The sequence below is a fragment of the Sylvia atricapilla genome, chromosome 25, assembly GCF_009819655.1.
Source record: "Sylvia atricapilla isolate bSylAtr1 chromosome 25, bSylAtr1.pri, whole genome shotgun sequence".
Classification (NCBI taxonomy): domain Eukaryota; kingdom Metazoa; phylum Chordata; class Aves; order Passeriformes; family Sylviidae; genus Sylvia; species Sylvia atricapilla.
In genome coordinates, this window is record NC_089164.1 from 649332 (window position 1) to 669900 (window position 20569).

General features: G+C 53.8%; 3 protein-coding genes across 3 annotated transcripts; 2 read left to right on the forward strand and 1 right to left on the reverse strand.

The window, feature by feature from the left end:
• Nucleotides 1-2123: 2123 nt before the first annotated feature.
• Nucleotides 2124-6272, reverse strand: GUCA1B (guanylate cyclase activator 1B). The gene is made up of 4 exons (XM_066335527.1): nt 6069-6272; nt 4784-4933; nt 2932-3046; nt 2124-2452 (listed from the first exon to the last, which is right to left on the reverse strand). Exons 1-4 carry the CDS (start codon nt 6270-6272, stop codon nt 2325-2327), a joined length of 597 nt encoding a protein of 198 aa, XP_066191624.1. The 3' UTR covers nt 2124-2324.
• An 8506-nt stretch (nt 6273-14778) lies between these two features.
• On the forward strand, nt 14779-18814 carry IRF6 (interferon regulatory factor 6). Its single transcript, XM_066335654.1, has 7 exons — nt 14779-14959; nt 15819-16023; nt 16438-16560; nt 16664-16810; nt 17045-17437; nt 17806-17924; nt 18231-18814. Exons 1-7 carry the CDS (start codon nt 14786-14788, stop codon nt 18450-18452), a joined length of 1383 nt encoding a protein of 460 aa, XP_066191751.1. The 5' UTR covers nt 14779-14785; the 3' UTR covers nt 18453-18814.
• Nucleotides 18815-19469: 655 nt separating this feature from the next.
• C25H1orf74 (chromosome 25 C1orf74 homolog) lies at nt 19470-20569 on the forward strand. Its single transcript, XM_066335556.1, has one exon. The coding sequence runs from the start codon at nt 19470-19472 to the stop codon at nt 20256-20258; it is 789 nt and encodes a 262-aa protein (XP_066191653.1). The 3' UTR covers nt 20259-20569.

A 20569-nucleotide genomic window follows, 5' to 3' on the forward strand; every position in this document is an offset into this window, starting at 1 on the left:
CCCCGAGCCCTCCGGGCTGCTGCCCCGGGCTTACAGTGGGGACACCGACTGCAGCACCAGCTCACTGGATGTTAAACACCTGCTGGGGTGGGGTTTTATTATACTCTCATGGGTTTTGCTGTCATCACCCGGAAGTTAAAGAGAAGAGGCTCTTTCCTTTCTCTGCCTCTGCAACAGCATCGTCATCTCTGCCTTATCTCTGCCTTTCCCAGCTCCTCCCCTAAACTCAATAGATCACACTCAGGCTGCAGTTTCACTCAGATACTCAGGTGCTTACACCGCTCTTCACCTAATTAACAAAGAAACACTAGGAAACAAAGGGGTTTAATAAATATTTCTTTATTCAATTCGTGTTTTACAAAACTTCCACCGACGTCTGTACAAGTGCTCACCCGGGGAGGGGCTGCTGGCCTGGGGGTCCCCACAGAGCCCCCGCAGAGCCCGGCCTGAGCACAACTGGAGAATCTGAAATATATCAGTGAACCAGCAAAATACAATTCTACCAACTAAACAGCCTCCCTAAATCCGTGCAAGGAGCTGGGTGTGTTACCTTGGTTTAGATGCTGAAATGTAAGGAATTCTTATAGATTTGTATCCTCCAATGAAAACATTTTTTTTCACAAGCTGGAAAATCAATAAAAGGGAATGTTTTCATCCAGGCTCTCAAGTCAGAAGTCAGATTTTTTTTTCAGATCTTGGGCTGATGAACTATTGACTAGGGAGAGCTCCGAGCAGCAGAAAGCACAAGCCTAATCAGCTCTGATAAGTCAGCACACGACAAACTGCTCGGTATTTGCAGAGAACTCATAGAAAAGCTATTTCAACGTGGAAATGGGCACAATCTGAACTCTAGCACTGATTGTGTCTAATCCTGAACACTTCCCCATGGAATTTAAACACTGGGTAAACTGATGAGACCACAAACCAGCAAACTAATCAGCTAATGACAGTTACTACAGTGCTAATTAAAGGCCACAAAAAAGGGGTTGTAAATCTTTTCATTGGTATGACCTGGCCCACTGATCCCATGGGAAAATTAAAATGGGACAGACAAGCTCATGTTATTTTCCTGGGGAGGTGTTTTTTTTTTTTTTTTTTCCTTGTAGATGAACCAATAAATCTAATAAAGGTGAACTAAAATATTGATTAAACCCAAATTCTTTTCCCACATACACCTATGTAGAAACACCGGTCAGAAGAGCAGAGCTCAGCCTGCAACTGGTGTAAATTTTGTATCTGTAGTCTGGGGCTAAATTAAGTCCAGTGTAAAACCACTGTACTGGAATTTTTGTCACTTTTTCCACTTTTCAAGGCCAGTTTGGACAGGGCTTGGAGCAGTGTGATGTGGCATCCCTGCCCAGGCCAGAGGGGTGGGAAATGGAGGAGTTTTAAGGTTTCTCCCGACCCAAACCATCCGTGATTTCTGATTCTGTGGCCCTGCCACTGGAGCAGCACAAATCCTCTCACTGCAGAGACACCGCCAAGCAAAACTCTGCTCTCCCCTCAACTCTGCACCCACAATGAACTTCTTCCAGTGCAGTGAAAATCCTGGAGCTCCCAGAGCTCATGGCTCCTCCCAGAGCAGGAAAAGCTGTTCCAGAGCGCTGATTCCCTAAGAACCAGGGGCTCAGAGGGAGCGGAGTCACTCCTGGGCCGTTCTGTCCTCTGGAGTCAGCCTTTGGGGCCAGCATCCCTCAGCTCTGAGCAGGCAGAAGGAGCAGTGCTGCTCCCCGGGAGGGAGAGGAAGGAGCTGCTGCTCCTCCTGCGCAGCCCTGCCCTTGTTCCCCCACCTCTGTGGGTTGTCCTGGCCGCTGCTCTGGTCCAAGTCTCGTTTTGGGCGGTTCTGTGTCGAGCAGGAACCTGACACGAGCAGCAGTAAAGGCTCTAAACCCACCCAGAGACCCCCAAAGACCCAACAGGGGCCAGAGAGAGCCCTGTGCTGGTCTGAGGGGCTGCAGCTCTGCAGGAACGGGCCCTGCCAGCAGCGGGCTGCACTGGAGGCTGCACCACTGCCTGCAGCCCTCCCAGCCCCAAACCCTGCCCAGGATCTGCTGCAGGAAGCCACAAAAAGTTGGTTCCTTGGGGCGTAACCAAAAAGCAGAGCCGGCAAACACAGTGTTGTGTACACAGCAAGACTTATTCATGGGCCAGAAATAGTCCCTGGGTACCAGCAGTGCTCAGCACGCGGGTTTTACATCGAGAGGCTCCTTAAACCACTCGAGACGCTGAGATGGAATTGAAAAGGAAAGTCACTACCAGGCCAGAGGAAGGGTCACACTCGGGAGTCAGCATCGCCATTCCAGCTGTGTCAAACCCGGATTTGCTCAGAACAAAGCGCTCTTTCTTCTCTGCTCAGTGATCCAGCCCCCGGGGTTCACGTCCATTTGCAGCATCTTCATCACCCACTTGTCCTTCCTGGCCCCGTCAATGAACTCGTCAAGAGACAGCTGCCCTGTGGGCGAGAGCGGGGACGCGGGAGGGGCGCTGAGAACCCGGAGATAACAGAGGGGAGGCACCAACAATCCCATCGGCGTGTCAGATAAGATGCTCATCAGACACGCTCCTGGGGAATGGCTCTGCCGGGCCGGGGGCTGTGACCCAGCGTGTTCCCAGGGGCTCCAGCCCAGCAGGAGACTCCAGGGGCTCACGCAGCTCCTCCAGGGCCGGGCCAGTCAGGCCCCGTGAGTCCCAGTCCGGCCCCAGGGGCTTTACTGGGGCTGGGACCTGCCCTCTGCCTGCCGGGGGCTCGGGGAACGGGATCCGAGTGACACCAAAATCCAGCCCCACCGCGACTCCTCCGTGTTTCACATTAAAATAACAACGAAAAAGATTTCACCCTGCTCCACCAAGAGGTTTTTGACTCTGTGGAGCAGAGAACCAAAGCCAGCCCAGTCCAGGGAGCTCTGGGCAGGCAGGACATCCATCACTCACCATCCCCGTTCTCATCCACCAGCTGGAATATCCTGTCCACCACCTCCTCTGGTGTCAGCAGCGGGGTCCTGTCCTCCACGTCTGACCAACACACCTTCTTCAGCCTGTAGATAGACTGAGGGGAGATCACAAATTAGGGAAAGGGCTGGAAAATGAAAAGCAGTGAACTCTGTTATCGTGCCCTCACTGTGAAGGTCTTTTTCATAGGCTGAGAGTTTAACCTTTCTGGAAAGATCTGCCCCACAACAGCCTCAGATCTGGGCTGGAACCTCTGACCTTCCACCTGCACTCTGCACATCAATGACCTCGTTTGCTCTGTGGAGCTGCTGCCCTCCTGTTCTCCTTACACACACCTCGGGGCTCCTTTGCAAAGAACAGAGCAAGACTTTCACAGATGGGAACCATCATGAGCCTTGAGAGTGTTTTTTGCTCACCTCCAAAGCCAGGCACATCTGCACTAACCCAGCCCTCCCCCCAGGCCGCACATCAAACCTGTCTTAGCTCAGATTCTGACCCACAGTTTGGGCTCCCTTTTGCCACAGGAAAGGGTCAGAGTTTATCCACCCCTCCCGTGGCACCACCTGTCCTTTGTTACCTCCACTGCTGAGGTTGAAGGGTTTTGTGTGAAGTCTTCCAAGAGAGAGGATTAGCAATGGCCTCACAGTCCTGGGCAATTCTGGGCTGACCTCAAAACTGTAATGGGACGTGGCCCAGACAGGCTGCCCTGCTGTCACCCCTGCTGTCACACCTGCTGTCACACCTGCTGTCACCAGCTGCTCACCCTCACAGCCAGCACAGGGCCAATTCCTGCCCCTGCACCTCCCTGAGGTGCTCAGGGGAGGATAAGCAGTGCTTTCAGCCTCCTGAGCACTGCTGGCCGGGGGAACAGCCCCTGTGGTGCTGCAGCACAGCCACCAAGGTATGTCACCTCAGGTAAGAGCACAGGTGTTGTGCCTGGCTCTGTGCTCAGCCCCACAGCATCCTTGGGGTTGGAAAAGCCCTTTAGGGTCATCTGGCCCAGCTGTCCCCCCAGCACTGCCAAGGGCACCCCTAACCCCTGTCCCCAAGTGTCACAGTACACAGCTCTTACACATCCACACCCTGCTCCCTGCAGGGCTGTGATTCCTGTGGCAGGGCTGGACACTTCCAGTGAGGGAATTTTTCCTAATCATCATCTAAACCTCCCCTGGTGCAACTCGAGGTGATTCCCCCTTGTTCTGTCCCCTGGGAGGGGAGCAGCTCCCACCTTGCCCAGCAAACCCCGAGAGGCTCTGCTCTGTCCCCACACAGCCCTGTCACACCCAGGGCAGGACGCGGCAGGAGCCCCCACAGGCACCAGCACGGAGGGATTTGGGCACTGACTGGCACCTCTGAGGGCATCCTCACCAACCACCCGGCCCCAGGGAGGGCGTGGGGTGAAATCCTCCTCCCCGGGCCAGCACAGGGAACCTGGGCGAGGAGAGGTTGAAAGAAAGGTGAGGAAAGGCAGAGCAGAGCTCCAGGATCCCCAGCAGCCAGAGGCTGCATCTCTGGGCAGCAGCAGAGCCCTCAGACCCCCAACAGGCTCCAAACCCTTTCCCCAAGGTCAGGCAGAGCCCTCAGACCCCCAGCAGGCTCCAAATCCTTTCCCCAAGTTCAGGCAGAGCCCTCAGACCCCCAGCAGGCTCCAAATCCTTTCCCCAAGGTCAGGCAGAGCCATCAGACCCCCAAACCCTTTCACCAAGTCAGGCATTTTCACTTCATCAGCATCCACAGCAGCTTTGAAACCTGATTATCACAAACCCCACACGCCTCATCACATTGCCAAAGAACAGGGATTGCTTAAAAAGGGGATTGGGCAATGCCCACTTACCTCAACAATTTCCAGCAGCTCTGGTTTATCTATGCAGCCATTCCCATCCTTGTCATACACTTTGAACGTCCACCTCAGCTTGTGTTCCAGTTTTCCTCGTAAAACAAGATTCAAGGCAGCCACATATTCCAGAAAATCAATGGTGTTATCCTGTGGCAAGAGAGAAGCAGCAGCTGGATGACACTTAGCGGGGTAGGAAGGTGAGAAGTGCTTTACAGGTCCCAGAGAACCCGGGTTAAAGCTGCCGGGAGGACAGTGCAGGGGACAGGTGTTGGTTTGGCTCTCTGAGGAAGGTTTGTAGCAGTTCAGGACCGTGCACCCAGCCTGGGCTGCTCCTCCCCAGCATCCCTTAAAAACACATTCCCTGGCTTCTTAGGAAAACTCCGACCAATTAGGAATGGGATCTCATCTTTTATGCACAGTTTGCTCTGCTGCCTTTTCTCCACAGCTTTCATAACGGAATTTGGGACTTGGACCTTTCATTTTTGGCAGGAATTTGGGTTGTTACAACTTGGAATTCTGAGACAAGCCTGACCTGCCAACATCTTCCATGACCCTTTAAATCCTTTCCCACAAACTGACTTTTACTGCCACTTCCATGTGATTTGGACCCTATTTCCGAAGGGAGCTTAAGGGAGGTGAGTTGATCAGAGATGAATAACCTGAGTCCCCTTTTCCTGAATTGATATAAAGAACAAACAGCTGGAATAGGATCAAGAGCTTCAGGAAAAGGAGAATTGAACCACTGAGCCAGGGCAGGGGAGCAGCCAAGCAGGAACTGTGACTAAACCAGAAAACCCACTTTCCCCAGGTGTCTCATGACAAATATGGCAAAGGGAATCAAAACCAGACTCTCTGAATTGTTCGGCATTCCTCTGCTTTTGGAAAGCAAAGCTGAAATCGGTATTTTATTACAAACCACCTGCTGGTACTTGAACAGACACTTCCTCCAACACAGAGCAAGCCTGAGTAGGATTTTCCTGCACTGTCATTTCCCCTCTCTCTCAACAGAGAAATATTTTTGCCATGTGGGAGCCTTGGCTGTTGGAGGGTCTCAAAGTGCAGCTGCATAAATTTCAACTTTTTAATCCCTCCTTAGTCCCTTCAGGGGACATTCTGACCTTAGTTCAGGTAGAGACTTGAGGAGATAAATCCAGGCCAGCCTGGGCTCCTTCTCCTGCCTCAGCCCACCTCAGCGAAGGCTGGGCACAGCCCAAACACCTCCCCGCTGCAGACTCTGCAGAAATGCTGACACAAAGAACTGTAAAAGCTCCTCAGCACTTACCCCGTTCTTGTCAAAAGCCCTGAACATGTTCTCCACATACTCTGCTGCTTCCTGGTTGTCCTGGACCCCGAAGAACCGCTTGAACTCGTGCATGAAGAGGGTCCCACTGGGACATTCCACCACAAATTTCTTGTACCATTCCTGCAGCTCTGCAACGTCGATCTCTCCTTGCTCCCCTTCAGCATTGGTGAACTGCTGTCCCATTTTCCTCCAGAAAGCACGATTCAAACCAGAAGAGAAAGAAGAAAAACCCTGCCAAAGTCCTTTGGTTTTTTTCTTCTCGCTGTCTCTGCCTTTCTCTGATGTTAATGCTGTGTCTTGCTATTGTCACCTTCCCTTTTTTGTGCTATATTTTCTTGTTCCTGCTCCCCTGCCCAGCTCCTGGCAGCTCCGTGCACTCCCTGGGAGATCTGAGAGTGGCTCCTCTGCCCCAGAGCACTGAGCACTGGGCAGGGATAAAAATAACTAAAGATCATTAGGAGATTCCCACCCATGAGCCCCAGAGACCTTCAGATGTTCTGAGCTGTGCCCTATTTAGGAGCCAACTCCAGGGCCTCAGGGTCTTTCTGCACATTAATACCTCCCTGTCAAAGGATTTGGGAGCAGAGGTTCCCTTCACACACAACACACAGCCCCGTTCTCTGTCCTCTGGTGTCTTCTGGGGGGAAAAAAGAGATTATAGGGGAAGGAACATGAATCTTTGCAAAGCTGGCTTGTGTCACCTGCCTGTAGGGGCTGCTCAGTGCTTTAGCGAGATGGGGCTTAGGAAAAGCGACAACTACGGAGAGGGAATCCTGAGAAAACAAACACTTCCATTAAAAAATCCTGCCGATGGATTAAATTAATTGAATGCCTGCTGTAGGCTGTGAGACAATTAGTGAAGGCACCCAAATACACACACATTCCTCTTATTGTCACATCCCTGGCTTAGAGCAGGAATTGTTCATTTTTTGGGCACATTGTCCATATTCCCTTCTCCTCATGGAAATTTTCCTGCTTACCCCTTGCCCCTGGATCTCCTTTATTGCTTTATCCATGGACACAGAGTGCAGCTCTTCCCTGGGCCCTGTCCTTGTGCCCTGCAGCGCTCAGCCACGGCTCAGCCCCTGCTCTGAGCACACACAGACCCTTCCCTGAGCAGCCACCAGCCTTTCTGCCCCCCAACCCTTTTCTGAGCCCAGCAGCTATCTGTGTCACTGCAGAGAATGACCCCAGCTAAAAACGGGCCCAAGCCAGCCCAATATCTTCATTAAGAGGATTGGAGCAGCGTTAATAGGAAACCACAGATTCTCTTATCCTAATGCCACGGCCCAGATGGATTTAAGCTGCTCGCGGTTTTGGAATATTTTTTGGTGTTGGTTAGGTAAGAAGAGCCTCCCTCATGGAAGAATACTGGCTAAGAAGCAGGCAGAAATCTGAATTTGGTATTGCAGAGCAGCAGAGCAATTCATGGTGCACTGTGAGAGTGAGATTTGGTCTGAATCCCCTCACACCTGCAAGTAACCCAGCAGTGGTACTGTGTATGTATTTATATTTATATAGTTATAGTTATATTTAGTATATATTTATATTTAATAGATATTTATATTTAATAGATATCTATATCTATACACAGAGATTTGCAGCAGTATAATTCAACTTTACAATTTGACATGTAAGGATACCCAGGCAAGGTTTGGTTTCTCTTCAAAGAAGAGTAAAAAGGGGACAGAGACAACACAGCAGGAGCCTGGGGATGGATGGGAAGGGCCAGAGAAGTTGCCAGAAAATTTAAGGCTGTTCTATTTCAGCTAAAGCATTTTTATTTAAAGATATTCCTGTCTATCCTCGTGCCCAGAAGAATGCAACACAATAATGAACCCAACCCTTCCTTTTGGGAGTGCTTCGGCTGAGCTTCAGCTCCTGACTTGGAGATGCCTCGCCCACAGCAGAGCAGCTCCAGGGCTGCCCACCAGAAAAATAACAGTAAATCCATCCCACCCTCTTTTCTTCTTCATTAGAGCTACTGGAAAGAAGATTGTGGCAGGTAGCCACAATCATGTTTATAAAGTATTTTGTATGATTTTTGGAATTATCTTGGCTGGTGAGGCCAGGAGTTCTCCCTGGCCCAGGCCACAGGGGTGCTGCCAGGACAGGGTGGGAAGAATTAATCCCTTTTTCCTGCAGCACATTTGGGGAGTCTGGGATGTGCTGGGGTGAAGCCTCTCCACCATTTTGTGCTGCTCTCCTGCACGGAGCTGCTGCTGGAATGTGAGTGCTGAGCGCACACAGCAAGACTCCACATGCCCAGGACATTGTCTTGACTCATTGCATAATTTTGTTTTGCCTTATGGGAACTTGGTGATCTGTTCCCAGGAGAGAAAATGGTTCCTTTTTGTTTTGATGACTGCAATCTTCTCCAGCTGGGAACAAAGAGCTACAAGAGACCTGGGGTGCAAAGCCCAGCTGCTGCTCTTGCTGGTATCATGACATAGAATCGTGTTGATAAAACAGTGATATTAATTTGGCACTGAAATAAAGAAAATCCCATAGCTCCTGGTATGAAAATTCCTCTGCACATCCTCTGTGTCTCCGCAGAGTGCACAGAGAGAGCTGCTGTCTCCCAGCCAGCAGGATGTCACTTCATAAGGGACAGGTTATCAGCCAAAAGATCTCTTCATTTGATTTTATTTAAAAGTTATGCAGGTAGAAGTAAATATAGGCAGAGAGAAGTGAAAAAAAAAAAAAAGAAAAGAAAAGAAAAGAAGAATTTCTAGAAAACACTACGGTGCAGAGGCTGGTGCTGTCTGTCCTGAAGGAGCAGGATCAATGTGTGTTGTGTCAGAGGGAACACCTTGGGCTTACAGACAGGTGACATCTGACTGCACATCCTGCCTGATGAGTTACCCCTGGATGATCACCTCTGCACCTCCAAAGCTGTGCAGTTTCCCAGCCAGGAGCATGGAAAAATTCAGTTTATTTCCCATCAGCTGCCTACCCCGACGTGCTGCCACACGCTCCAGCACAGGCTGGTAGAAACTCAGGAGGAAAAATAGAACAACAAACCACCAAACCCTGCAGAGGGCTGGGAAGACTCATTTGTTTGGCATCTGTGTCGGTGCTGGGAAGGCAGCAGAGGCTGTGGCAGAGGCAGCAGGGTGCTGGCAGCACAGAGGGACACTGCAGGCAGGACTGCACCTTTCTCCCAGGCTGGAGCAGTCCTCACCCAGCTGCTTTGCCACATCGCTCCGTGTTTTAAATCCCCCCAGCCCTGACCTGCCCCAGGAGCCCCCCTGTGGTTTGGGCATCTCCAGTGTCCTTCCAGGGAGTCTGGGAGGGCAAAGCCGTGCCCGGGCAGCCCCAGCAGCGCACAGACAGCCGAGGCAGCACAGAGTGAGCAGCAGCACCGCTGGAGTCTCCTCGCTCCTCTCCCCAGCATCAGCACACACAGAGCCGGCCCAAAGCATCCTCACACTTCCCCGCGGCGGGAGGGAGGCGTGGATGCAGGAATGCAGCCAGGATGAAGGGCGGCTTTTGTGCTGACCCATCTGAGCAGAGATCAAAGATCCTCCAAGAGCCTGGCCTGGAGTTCAGCCCAATCTCTCCCCAGTTGCTCCCAGAATCGTCCTACCACTGCGTGCTTTTATGCAGCAGGAATAACAAGGGTGTTCTGTGCCAGGAGCAGCTGTCCCTTGATCTGCACATCAGGAACGGTCAGGAACCACTGAGGAAACCCAAACACAGAGAGCGCTGACCTCGGGGGGTCACGTCTTCTGCTCATTGCCAGAAAGATTTCCTTATGTGCTGACAAACTCCTGCACGTTCCCTCTGAGTGCAATTCCATGCTGAACGAAGCCTGAAATATTTACCTTGTACTTGGCAAGGCAAACTTCTCCTGAAAAACAGTGAATTGTTTTGTCTCTGTGTGAAGATCTCCAAGATTTTGTCTAGTTCCAAGCCCTTGGCTGGGGACTGAGCTGTGGGTGTAAGGCAGCCTTCCCAAAGTCAGGGCTCAGCATTTCCCAGACTGTTCATGGGGAGAGGGAGAAGGGAAATTCCCATATATTTTCTGGTCCATTGAAACTGAATGGTGAAGTATTGTATGATCCTTGAAACCAAGATTCACCACTGAGTCACGGTTCTCCACCTACGAGGAAAATAAATAAGACGCGAGGCTGGAGGGCAAGAGACTGCGGAGGGACCCAGGAGAAGCTGCTGAGCCCCTTCCCAGGGGTAGGTGTGACCCCAGAGTGGGGATGGAGGCAGGGAAAAGGGACGTTTTTATGCTTTTCAGAGAAAAACCTCGATGCCTGTGGCTTTAATGAGAGCTGACTTCAGGGTTTGGCTTCATCCCGGCCGTCATTGACTGGATATGGATTTCTATGGGTGGATGGATGTAGGACAAGAGCAAATGCACTTAGGTTGTGCCAGGGGAGTTTTAGATTGGATATTTGGGAGATTTACTTCACTGAAAGGATGGACAGGCGTTGGAACAGGCTGCTGGGGAAGTGGCAGAGCCACTGTGCCTGGAAGTGTTCAAAACCCCACGGATGTGGAGCAAGGGACGTGTTTTGGTGGTGGACCTGGCAGCGCTGGGTTAATGTTTGGACTCGGTGATCTTGGAGGTCTTTTCCAGCCTTAATTATGCTGTGATCCTATGACTCAGCTGAATACTCTTTGAACTGTGAAAAAGCCCAGGAACTTAACGTCTTCCTCCCAAAATATTCCATTTAAAAGGCAAAGATAACCCGCTTAAAAGCAAACTTCCTTTTCTAAATACTCCATTTACCAGGGGAGAAAAAAAAATCCCGTTTGGAAGTTTCCTAAATATTCCATCAGACAGGAAAAGGGCGGCGGCAGAAGGGCGGGGATGCGGGGCCCCGTGTCCCGGTGCGGGGCAAGGGGGGGATCTGGGGGGGGCGAGGGGGCGGAACGGGGCAGGTGAGGAGGGGCAGGGGAGGGGCGGGGCGTGAGGGGGGCTGAATGGGGCAGGTGAAGGGGCCGGACCAGGTGAGGCGGGGCAGGTGAAGGGGCCGGATCAGTCCAGGTGAGGCGGGGCAGGTGAAGGGGCCGGATCAGCCCAGGTGAGGCGGGGCAGGTGAAGGGGCCGGGCCAGCCCAGGTGAGGCGGGGCAGGTGAAGGGGCCGGATCAGTCCAGGTGAGGCGGGGCAGGTGAAGGGGCCGGCCCAGTCCAGGTGAGGCGGGGCAGGTGAAGGGGCCGGCCCAGTCCAGGTGAGGCGGGACAGGTGAGGGGCCGGGCCGGTGGAGGTGAGGGGGGGCAGGTGAAGGGGCCGGCCCAGCCCAGGTGAGGCGGGGCAGGTGAAGGGGCCGGATCAGCCCAGGTGAGGCGGGGCAGGTGAAGGGGCCGGCCCAGTCCAGGTGAGGCGGGGCAGGTGAAGGGGCCGGATCAGCCCAGGTGAGGCGGGGCAGGTGAGGGGCCGGATCAGTCCAGGTGAGGCGGGGCAGGTGAAGGGGCCGGGCCGGTGGAGGTGAGGCGGGGCAGGTGAAGGGGCGGGCGCTGGCTCAGCGCGGCCGCCGCTGCCCGAGCGCCGCTGCCCCACGCGCGGGCCCCGCGGGGCGGCCCCGAGCCCCCGCGGGACGGACCCGCCCCGGCCCCACGGACGGACACACGGACGGACAGACGGACGGGGTGAGCAGAGCGGGGAGCGGGGATCGGGCCGTTCCTGCCCCGCAGCCGCCGGGCGCGGCCCCGTCCCGCGTGGGGCTCCCTGGGGCAGCGGGGCCGGAGCGGAGCGGAGCGGGGCGGGGGCTCCGTGCGGGGCTCCGGAGGGGCTCCGGAGGCGCAGTGCCCGGCCCCGGTGGAAGGGCGGCGGTTCTGGGCGCCGTGCGGCTCCGGGCGCGGGCGGCAGGGCAGAGCTCGCTGGAAACGCCGATTTACCGCCCCGTCCCATCGGCTGCGCTGGGCTCGCCCCGGGCTACGCCTTTCGGGTCGGTGTAGAGCGAGGCCTGGAGTGAGGGCAAGGCTGCTGTTTTCCCCCCAGCCCCTTCACCCACTGCAGTCTCCGGATGGCCTCTGTTACAGCCCAAACCCCACATCTGCTGTAACAACTCGTGCCCCTTCCGATTCCGGGGCTGCCTGGCCGTGGCCAGGGCTGAGGTGACCAGGTTGGGGTGTGCAAAGTGGGAATTCAAAGAGTTCGTGGTGTTCAGGTGTGCCGGGGGCAGCACGCGTGCTTGGGAGCCGGGAGATGTGCCGAGCTCTGAACTGTGGGAGCCCCGGGCTCCTGGTGTGCTCAGGTGATCCAGTGTGGGATGGAAATACAGCCCGTTTCTCTGTGGAAGGTTTGCCTTTGAAAAGATGGATACGGGTCCATGAAATCTAAGATAATAGGGTCAAACAAAGGTATCGAGCACAGAGCAGGGTCTGTGGGTTCGCAGCAGGGAACCCCGAGAAGAGCCTTCCACCCTCAGAGGCTTTAAGGGATGAGGTGTAGCAGGAACACTGAATGTGTTTGGGTGTGGAGGTGGGAAGCGAAAGCATCTGTGCAGCAAAGCTGAGTTGGGCTTCAGGATGGTTTTCCTGGTGCTCCCTGTGCTGTTGGACTGTGTGGCACCTCACCAGGGCCCCGAGTGTCACCACAGCTGGCCGGGGCTGTCCCTGACCTTGGTCACTCCTCTGCAGCCCTCCGGGGAGTGGCTGCAGGCTGTCTGCTCCTTCCTGAGCTTGAGTTGTTCTTGTTGGGCTGAATGTCTCCAAGGAGAAATACTAATAATTAGGGCACGGCGAGTAATTACATCACTGACCAGAGATGCATTAGCAGCACAGGGATTTCTATGGAAAAGAAATCCCTAATTATCTGTAATTATCCCTGCACACCACCCAAACTGAGTGGGAAAAAAGGGAACGGGGTAGTCCCTGGGTTTGTGCACTGGGAGAGGGCCGAGCCTGCCTTGGCAGAGCCGTGAGTGTGCACGGACATTCCCCAGGTGTCTGGCATTTAGAGGAACCCACCGGATCGAAGTTGAAGGCTGTAAGAGGCTGACTCACCGTCTGGGCCCAGCAATGGGATTCAAGTTGATTTGCTCTCAGTTATTGTGTCAACAAGTCATTGGTGATAAAAGGTCATAAAGCATTGTGGTGTGGAGCACTGACAGACGCTCTCTGTGGGCCTGGGGACAATCCCAGCCAGCACCCACCTTGTGACCCGACGTGTGCTGGGAGAGGGGCACAAATCTCCTCTGCTGGGGGTTTGCATTGCACAGCACAAGTTATTAGCAGGGACTGCCTGTAAGGTTAAGTGTAAAAGATACTGTGGAAACGAGCTGCAGAAGAGTTCTTAAAAATATCACTTTTTTTCCTTTTCACGAGGAATCAGTAGCTGATTTTGGTCTCAATTCTAAGTCCAGGATTAACCTGGACTTTGTGTCCTTGTAAGCATGCTTCTGAAGATTTAATTCTGACATTTTCAACATGGAGAACTAACAGAGCAGAGTTTCAGGAGTGCTAAAGTAATCCTGACGATTGCTTCCTGATCTTTTGCAGCTCCTGAGAAACAGTCTGGTAATGTGCCCACACATTTTCAAACTATTATTTAAAGATGGTTTGCAGTTGAAGCTGAACATTTTCTTTGCAGAAAAGATAAACAGATAAACTGAGTTGTGTTTGGATTAATTTTGTGTGAGCACTTGCATCTGAATGGGATCTGCAGGTATTTGAACAAATCAAACCTGTTCCTAGACTAGTTCTTGGATAGGATTTTTTTTTAATCTTCTCCATCTCTGCTACCAGATGCATTTTGCAACTCCTCCAGCAATATTCAGGGCTTATGGCAAAGGTTTTACTTGTCCTGTAACTGCTTTATTAATGGGAATATTTGTAGTTTCTCACCTCTGTTTCACGATTTACCAGTGAATATGGGGGATACACCTACTGTGCACAAATCCCCTCTCAAAATCTAAAGATACTGAATGTTGCCTCTTCTTAGAAAGGGACAGGCATTCCTTTTGTTTGTTTGGCTTTGTTCTACACAAGGAAAATATTGTTGGCTGGCTGCAGTTGTATGAGCAACACAAGGCTACTTAACAAAAACATTAAGTAAACAGCACTCAATTTTTAGCAGCAGCGCAGGCAGACCTGCAGTTCATGTCCTTCTGGATAAACATCCTGGTTATTACAGGTCAGTGCTGTTTGCCAACGATTATGCTGCATTCAGGGCATTCATGGAAAAGTCATTAAATGACTTTCAGAGTCTGTGGTGAAGCAGCCCCTGTGCCTCAGCCTGGCCCCTGCACCTGGGCTGGGCTAAAGCCTCCTGGTCGGGGTGAGCCTTTCTCCTCCTCGGCGTGTGACAGGACTGAAGGCGCAGAGATCAGATCAGCCCCTTCTCAAGGTGTACGTGGAGCCTTTGGAAACTCTGCTGCCTGTTCTTGCTGCGGCTTGTTCGTGGCTTTATCTCCTGCTCAGGGTTGACAGCCCAGCTCTGCTCAGGGCTCGCCCTCCGTGTGCTCGCTGAGCACAAATAACACGCTCTGGAGCATTGAATGGGAGCTGCTGTCCTTGTAACAATCCTGGGCCCTGCTCGGGGAGGTGTGTGTGCCTCTTCCCAGCAGAGGAGTCGCCCAGCTGGATCGGAATTGGTGTTTTCAGGGTGCAGTGCCATAAACGTAACAGCAGTCACACAGCGCAGGGCCCTTTCTCGCTGCGTTGATTCAGTTTCTGTGAGGCAGGTGAGGCAGAGGTAACCTCTAGCAGTGGCTGTGCTGTCCCCCCGCAGACCATGGCCCTCCACCCGCGGAGGGTGCGCCTGAAGCCGTGGCTGGTGGCCCAGGTGGACAGTGGCATGTACCCCGGGCTGATCTGGCTGAACCGCGAGGCCAAACGCTTCCAGATCCCCTGGAAACACGCGACCCGGCACAGCCCCCAGCACGAGGAGGAGAACACCATCTTCAAGGTGAGAGAGCGGGCATCCCACGGCTCTGGAACGGACACAAAGGGCTGGATTGTTGGCCCAGGGGCTGCACAGGCATCTCGGGAGCTGTTTGCAGGCGCGTTCTATTTATCTGACCTCAGAAAAAAAGCCACTTTGTGCACCTGGATGCCAAGCTTGGCACTGCCTGAGATGGTGTTGAGTTCTTTAACCCTTTCCCACCACCAAGGGCTGGGTGCTGTGTGGCCTGTGGTCTCTGGAAGATGACTGCTGTTGGCTTCAGCTGCTCGGGCTGGGATGTGGTCGCTGGCTTGCTCTTGGCAGCAAACCATGAAATGCTGTTATGTAAGTCTTAAGAGGTCCACCACAAGCTCATCACAAGCACTCATCGCTGCTATCCCTAATATCCTTATCCCAAGGGATTCACTGTAACTCCCTGCACCCCTTTGAGGAATTTCTGACCTCTGTCTTGGAGGAATCTTGGACCATATAATAATAATGGACCAAATAATCAGATTTTGGGGTGAGAGTGGGAGGCCAGCTGGATGTCTGTGGCTTCCCTTCCACTCCATTTTTAACCAAGTCCATTCCTCCTGCACAGGGCTCGCTGTCAAAACTGAGTTCTGGTGTTGAATCCCTGAAAATTTCTAACCCAGAATTGTGAAAATTCTTTTGGAATTTGGATTTGCATCTACTTCTCCACTTTCTTCTAATGGGAAAAACTATTCAAGTGGGAATTTCCATTTTTTTTGTTACCATGAGAGCTCTAATTCAGACTTCTGCAAGGGAAAGATTTTACGGTGGATTTGTTTGGAAGTCTGCTTTCCGATAAAAGCTGCTCTGTGGGGAGGGCTGCACTGAGCTGGCTGTACTTTGTCCCCAGGCATGGGCCGTGGAAACAGGAAAGTACCAGGAAGGAGTGGACGAGCCAGACCCTGCAAAGTGGAAAGCCCAGCTCCGGTGTGCACTTAACAAGAGCCGGGAGTTTAATTTGATGTACGATGGCACCAAGGAGGTGCCCATGAACCCAATTAAAATTTATGAAGTGTGCGACATCCCGCAGTCGCAGGGATCAATCATTAATCCAGGTGAGGGCCGTGCTGACACGTGCTGGCTCCTGGGCAGGCGTTGTCCAAGGGAGCTCCTGCCCCCTCTGCCTTAACTCTCTCTGCTCCTTCAGGAGCAGCTGCCAGCTGAAGCCTGTGTTTAAACTAAAAGGACTTTAAACCATATTGTAGTACTAAAATGAATAAAGCTGCACACAGCTGTGTGTTTTCCTGCTAAACAGTCCAATATTGGCAATAGTGTGTCTTACTTTATCAGTACTTTAACCTTTGCTTTCTAGAATTAGATATTAAACTGAAATGAGCATGTTGTATGGATCAGATTTATCACTTTTTACTGAAATTTAAAAAATACACGAGTTGATATCCAATATGCAGATGATATTTTTTCAGTGTTTCATGCTGATCATCCACCCACAAGAATGTGCTTGTTTGCAGGTTCCACTGGCTCAGCTCCGTGGGATGAAAAGGATAATGATCTCGATGACGAAGAGGAGGAAGAATTGAATCAATCTCAGCATGTCCCAATTCAAGAGACATTTCCATTTCTTAATATCAATGGTTGGTGGCACAGACTAATGTATTAGTTAAGGTATTTGTTTGTGAATTGCTGCATACTTGAAATGAAATCTTGATTTATTGAGGAGTTGTTGCCTTTTCGTAGATTCTCCGATGGCTCCAGCCAGCGCAGAAAACTGCAGCTCTGAAACTGTGTGGCCAAAGAATGAACCTCTGGATATGGAAATGCCCCCAACAGCGCTGCAGCACGACTTCTTCAGCAGCCCTGAGCTCTGGATCAGCTCCCTGCCAAGTACGTGCATGGGCCTGTAACAGTGCTTCTGCTTTTGTGCTTTAAAACCCCACAAAAAAGCAGTGTTTTGCCTCTTTTTCTGTGGCTGTTTGTGGGTGAGTGAGGGGAACTTGTGTAGTTCAAACAGAACTGTGTGTGGTTTAAATGTTTAAATGCTGTGAGGGCAGCAGGGCTTGTGTGGTGTCCCTGCTGCTGATGCTCCAGGAAAAGCCACACTGATGGTTTCTCTCTCAGTGACAGACCTAGAAATCAAGTTTGAATATCGAGGGAAGGAGACTGGACCCACGACGACCGTGAGCAACCCGCAGGGCTGCAGACTTTTCTACGGAGAGCTGGGTCCTATGCCAGACCAGGAGGAGCTCTTTGGGCCCATCAGTTTGGAGCAAGTCAAGTTTCCAGGGACAGAGCACATCACCAACGAGAGGCAGAAGATCTTCACGAGTCGGCTGCTGGACGTTATGGACAGGGGACTGATCCTGGAGGTCAGCGGCCACGCCATCTACGCCGTGCGCCTGTGCCAGTGCAAGGTGTACTGGTCTGGGCCCTGTGCCCCCTCCTCCACCACCCCAAATCTCATCGAGAGGCAAAAGAAGGTCAAGCTCTTCTGTCTGGAAACGTTCCTAAGCGGTATGTAACGTCTGCTTCTGGAAAAGAGCTTTGGACACTGGCAGCGGCACTGTTGGAAAGGGTGGGCTGCTCTGGATGCACCAGGTGTGGAGAGCGGGTCAGGAACACTGCTCCCCTGACTTCAGGGGAACTTGGAGCGGGTGTGTGGCAGGAGAAGGGCACTGTACACTCCTTTAATGCTCTGAGAGACAGCAGAGGGCTTTGCTTTTAAAGAAAGCACTTCCCGTGCAAGGAGTGAGCTGCAATTGTGTGAGAGGTGGCAGAGGGCAGTGTGTAGGTAAGACCCGGGCTGATGCAATGAGGTGGGATGTCGTGGGTGTTTCCAGCCTAAAGGGCACAACCCTGCAGCACTCTGCCTTTCTTCCTAGAGCTGATTGCCCATCAGAAGGGACAGATTGAGAAACAGCCACCATACGAGATCTACTTCTGCTTTGGAGAAGAGTGGCCCGATGGAAAACCCAGGGAGAGGAAGCTGATCGTGGTGCAGGTAGGGCCTGGGGCTCTGGGGTGACATGTGCCAGCCTTGTCGGGTTTGGGATCAATTCCCAAGGATACTGAGAGCTGGTCTTTTCTGCTGTGGCTTCTGCCACCAGGGAAACTCCAGTTAAGGCTGGTGGTGTGGGAGAGCAAACACAAATGTGACACGTGCTGAACAGGATTGGTTTGTGAGTGTGTTTTAGAGTATTGTGGAAACAGTCTCTGCATCCAGGACAGGGCTGCCTGCAGAGTAACACAGGGATATTCCATGTGCCTTTAGGCTAAAAAAAACCTAAAGGGACTTATTTTTCAACAGGTCATCCCCGTTGTGGCCCGGATGATCTACGAGATGTTCTCCGGGGACTTCACGCGCTCCTTCGACAGCGGCAGCGTGCGGCTGCAGATCTCCACGCCCGACATCAAGGACAACATCGTGGCGCACCTGAAGCAGCTGTACCGGCTGCTGCAGAACCACCAGGAGGGCTGGCCCATGCAGGCCCCGGCCCTGCACATGGCACAGCCCCTCCCAGCACAGTGACCACCCTCGGCTGCCTGCCGCCGCCCTTTCTTACCTTGTACATAGACACGGGTGTTTCTGAACCAGTGCCTCGCCTCGATCTCAATCAATAAAATCTGTAAATCTCGTCATCCGATTCCACAATTTCAGCGGTCTGTAGTGCTTTTGTTTTGGAAGTGGCTCGAAACAGAGGGGATTACAGGAATACTTTTAACTCCTTCACTCTTTGCAGCTGTTTGCTTAAGCAACCCCTCTGTATAAATCAGATTTTCAATTCTGTAATATTTTTTAATCTGCTATAATACAATGTATATAAACACTGGATCATTAAAGGGGGAGAAAGAGAAAATAATCTGTGCTCTATTAAACCTGCCTAGACAATATCACCTTGTCTGATTTTTTTTTTCTCTTTAACGGAGCTGTAGCAGCAACCTCGAAGGATAATACTCCTTACAGTGTGGGGTTTATTAACAGGGATGCACATACCCAGGCAGTGCAAATACATGTATGACAGAATGGGAGTGGAAGGGACCCCTCTGGAGCTCCTGCAGTCTCTTTGGGGGGCTGATGGTTCAGATCTGCACAGCCCTGAGCACTCGGTGATGGTACAGAGCTGTCGGCTCCCAGCACGGCTCGGCGCTGGCCCTGGCCCCTGCTTTGTGCCCAGGCTGCGGGCGCTGCCCCGGCTCTTCTTGCCCCGGCTCTTCTCTTCTCCCGGCTCTTCTTCTCCCGGCTCTTCTCCCGGCCCTGCCACTGCCCCGGCTCGGTTCTCAGCCCGGTTCCCAGCCCGGCTCCCGGCCATGGAGCGCCCTCTATTCCGCTCCCGGCCCCGTTCCCGTTCCCGCCCCGTTCCCCGCCCTTTTCCCGTTCCCGGCCCCGTTCCCGGCCCTTTTCCCGTTCCCGGCCCCGTTCCCCGTCCCGTCCCCCGCCCTTTTCCCGGCCCCGTTCCCGGCCCTTTTCCCGGCCCCGTTCCCGGCCCCGCCCGGCAGGAGGCGGCCCGGCTCAGCCCCGCCCCGGAACCGGCGGCGTGTTGTGCCGATGGCGGCGGCGGTGTCGCTGGTGGCGGCGGCGCGGGAGGCGCTGGGCCCCGGGCGGAGGCGGCGGCTGCCCGCGGCCCGGGCGCTGCAGGCGGCCGGCGAGGTGCTGGCCGTGGCCAACGGGCTGAAGCCGGCGCTGCTGTGGGACTGCGGGGCCGCGGGCCCGGCCGAGCTGCGGCGGTACCTGGGCCGGCTGCGGGAGGCCGGGCTGGCCCCGGGCCGCCTCCACGTGCTGGCGCTGGGCGGCTGGGCGCTGGTGCTGCGGCCGGGCCCGGCCGTGCGGCGGCTCGGGGCCGTGCTCCGTGCCCGGCCCGCTCCGCTCGTGGACGTGTCCGCGGACCGGCGGCGCCCCGAGCTCTGCGGGCCCGAGCGGGCCGGGGCCGTGCGCCGCCACCTCGCCGCCCTCCTGGGCCACCTGCGGGACGCCGAGGCCGCGGGCGCCGGGCCGGTCACCGCCAGCGAGGTCGGCCCCGGCGACTGGAACCTGTGCACCGTGGCCGGGGTGCTGCTGGGCTACCCCGCCGTGTACACCTTCGGCCGGGGCGCCGACAACTGCCTGGCGCTGACCCCGCTGCGGCTGTTCACGGCCCAGGCCCGCTGCCCGCGGATCAAGGAGGGGCTCCGGGTGCGGATCTGCTCGTTCAGCGTGCCCGAGAGCCTGTGCGCGGAGCTCGGGGATGTGCTGCGCGCCTGGCGCCGGGAGCTCCAGGAGGCCTTCAGCGCCCAGAGCGACTTCGTGGATCTCTGCATTTCCAGCGAGGTCGTGACTCTTCCAGCGGTTGCCTTGTAAAAAACCGAGCGTACTCAGTCTTTTTGGCCTTCTCACTGCACCAGGGACCAAGGCGGAAGATCCAGTTCCCTGCGTGGGTTGTCCCCTGCATCTCTCGTGGTCCTTGAGCACTGAAGGCTGAGTTGTGACAGTCGCCGCAGGCCGGTGACAAAGCCAAATACACTTTCTTTTAAAAAAAACAAGTATGTGGACACGTGTTCTAGCTGTTCTGCTGCCTCCGTCCTCCCTGCCTGTACATCACACCCTGCAAAGTCAGTGTGTATTTATTTGCAGTGGGCAGCTGAAGATCAATAAATGATTTGAACACCACA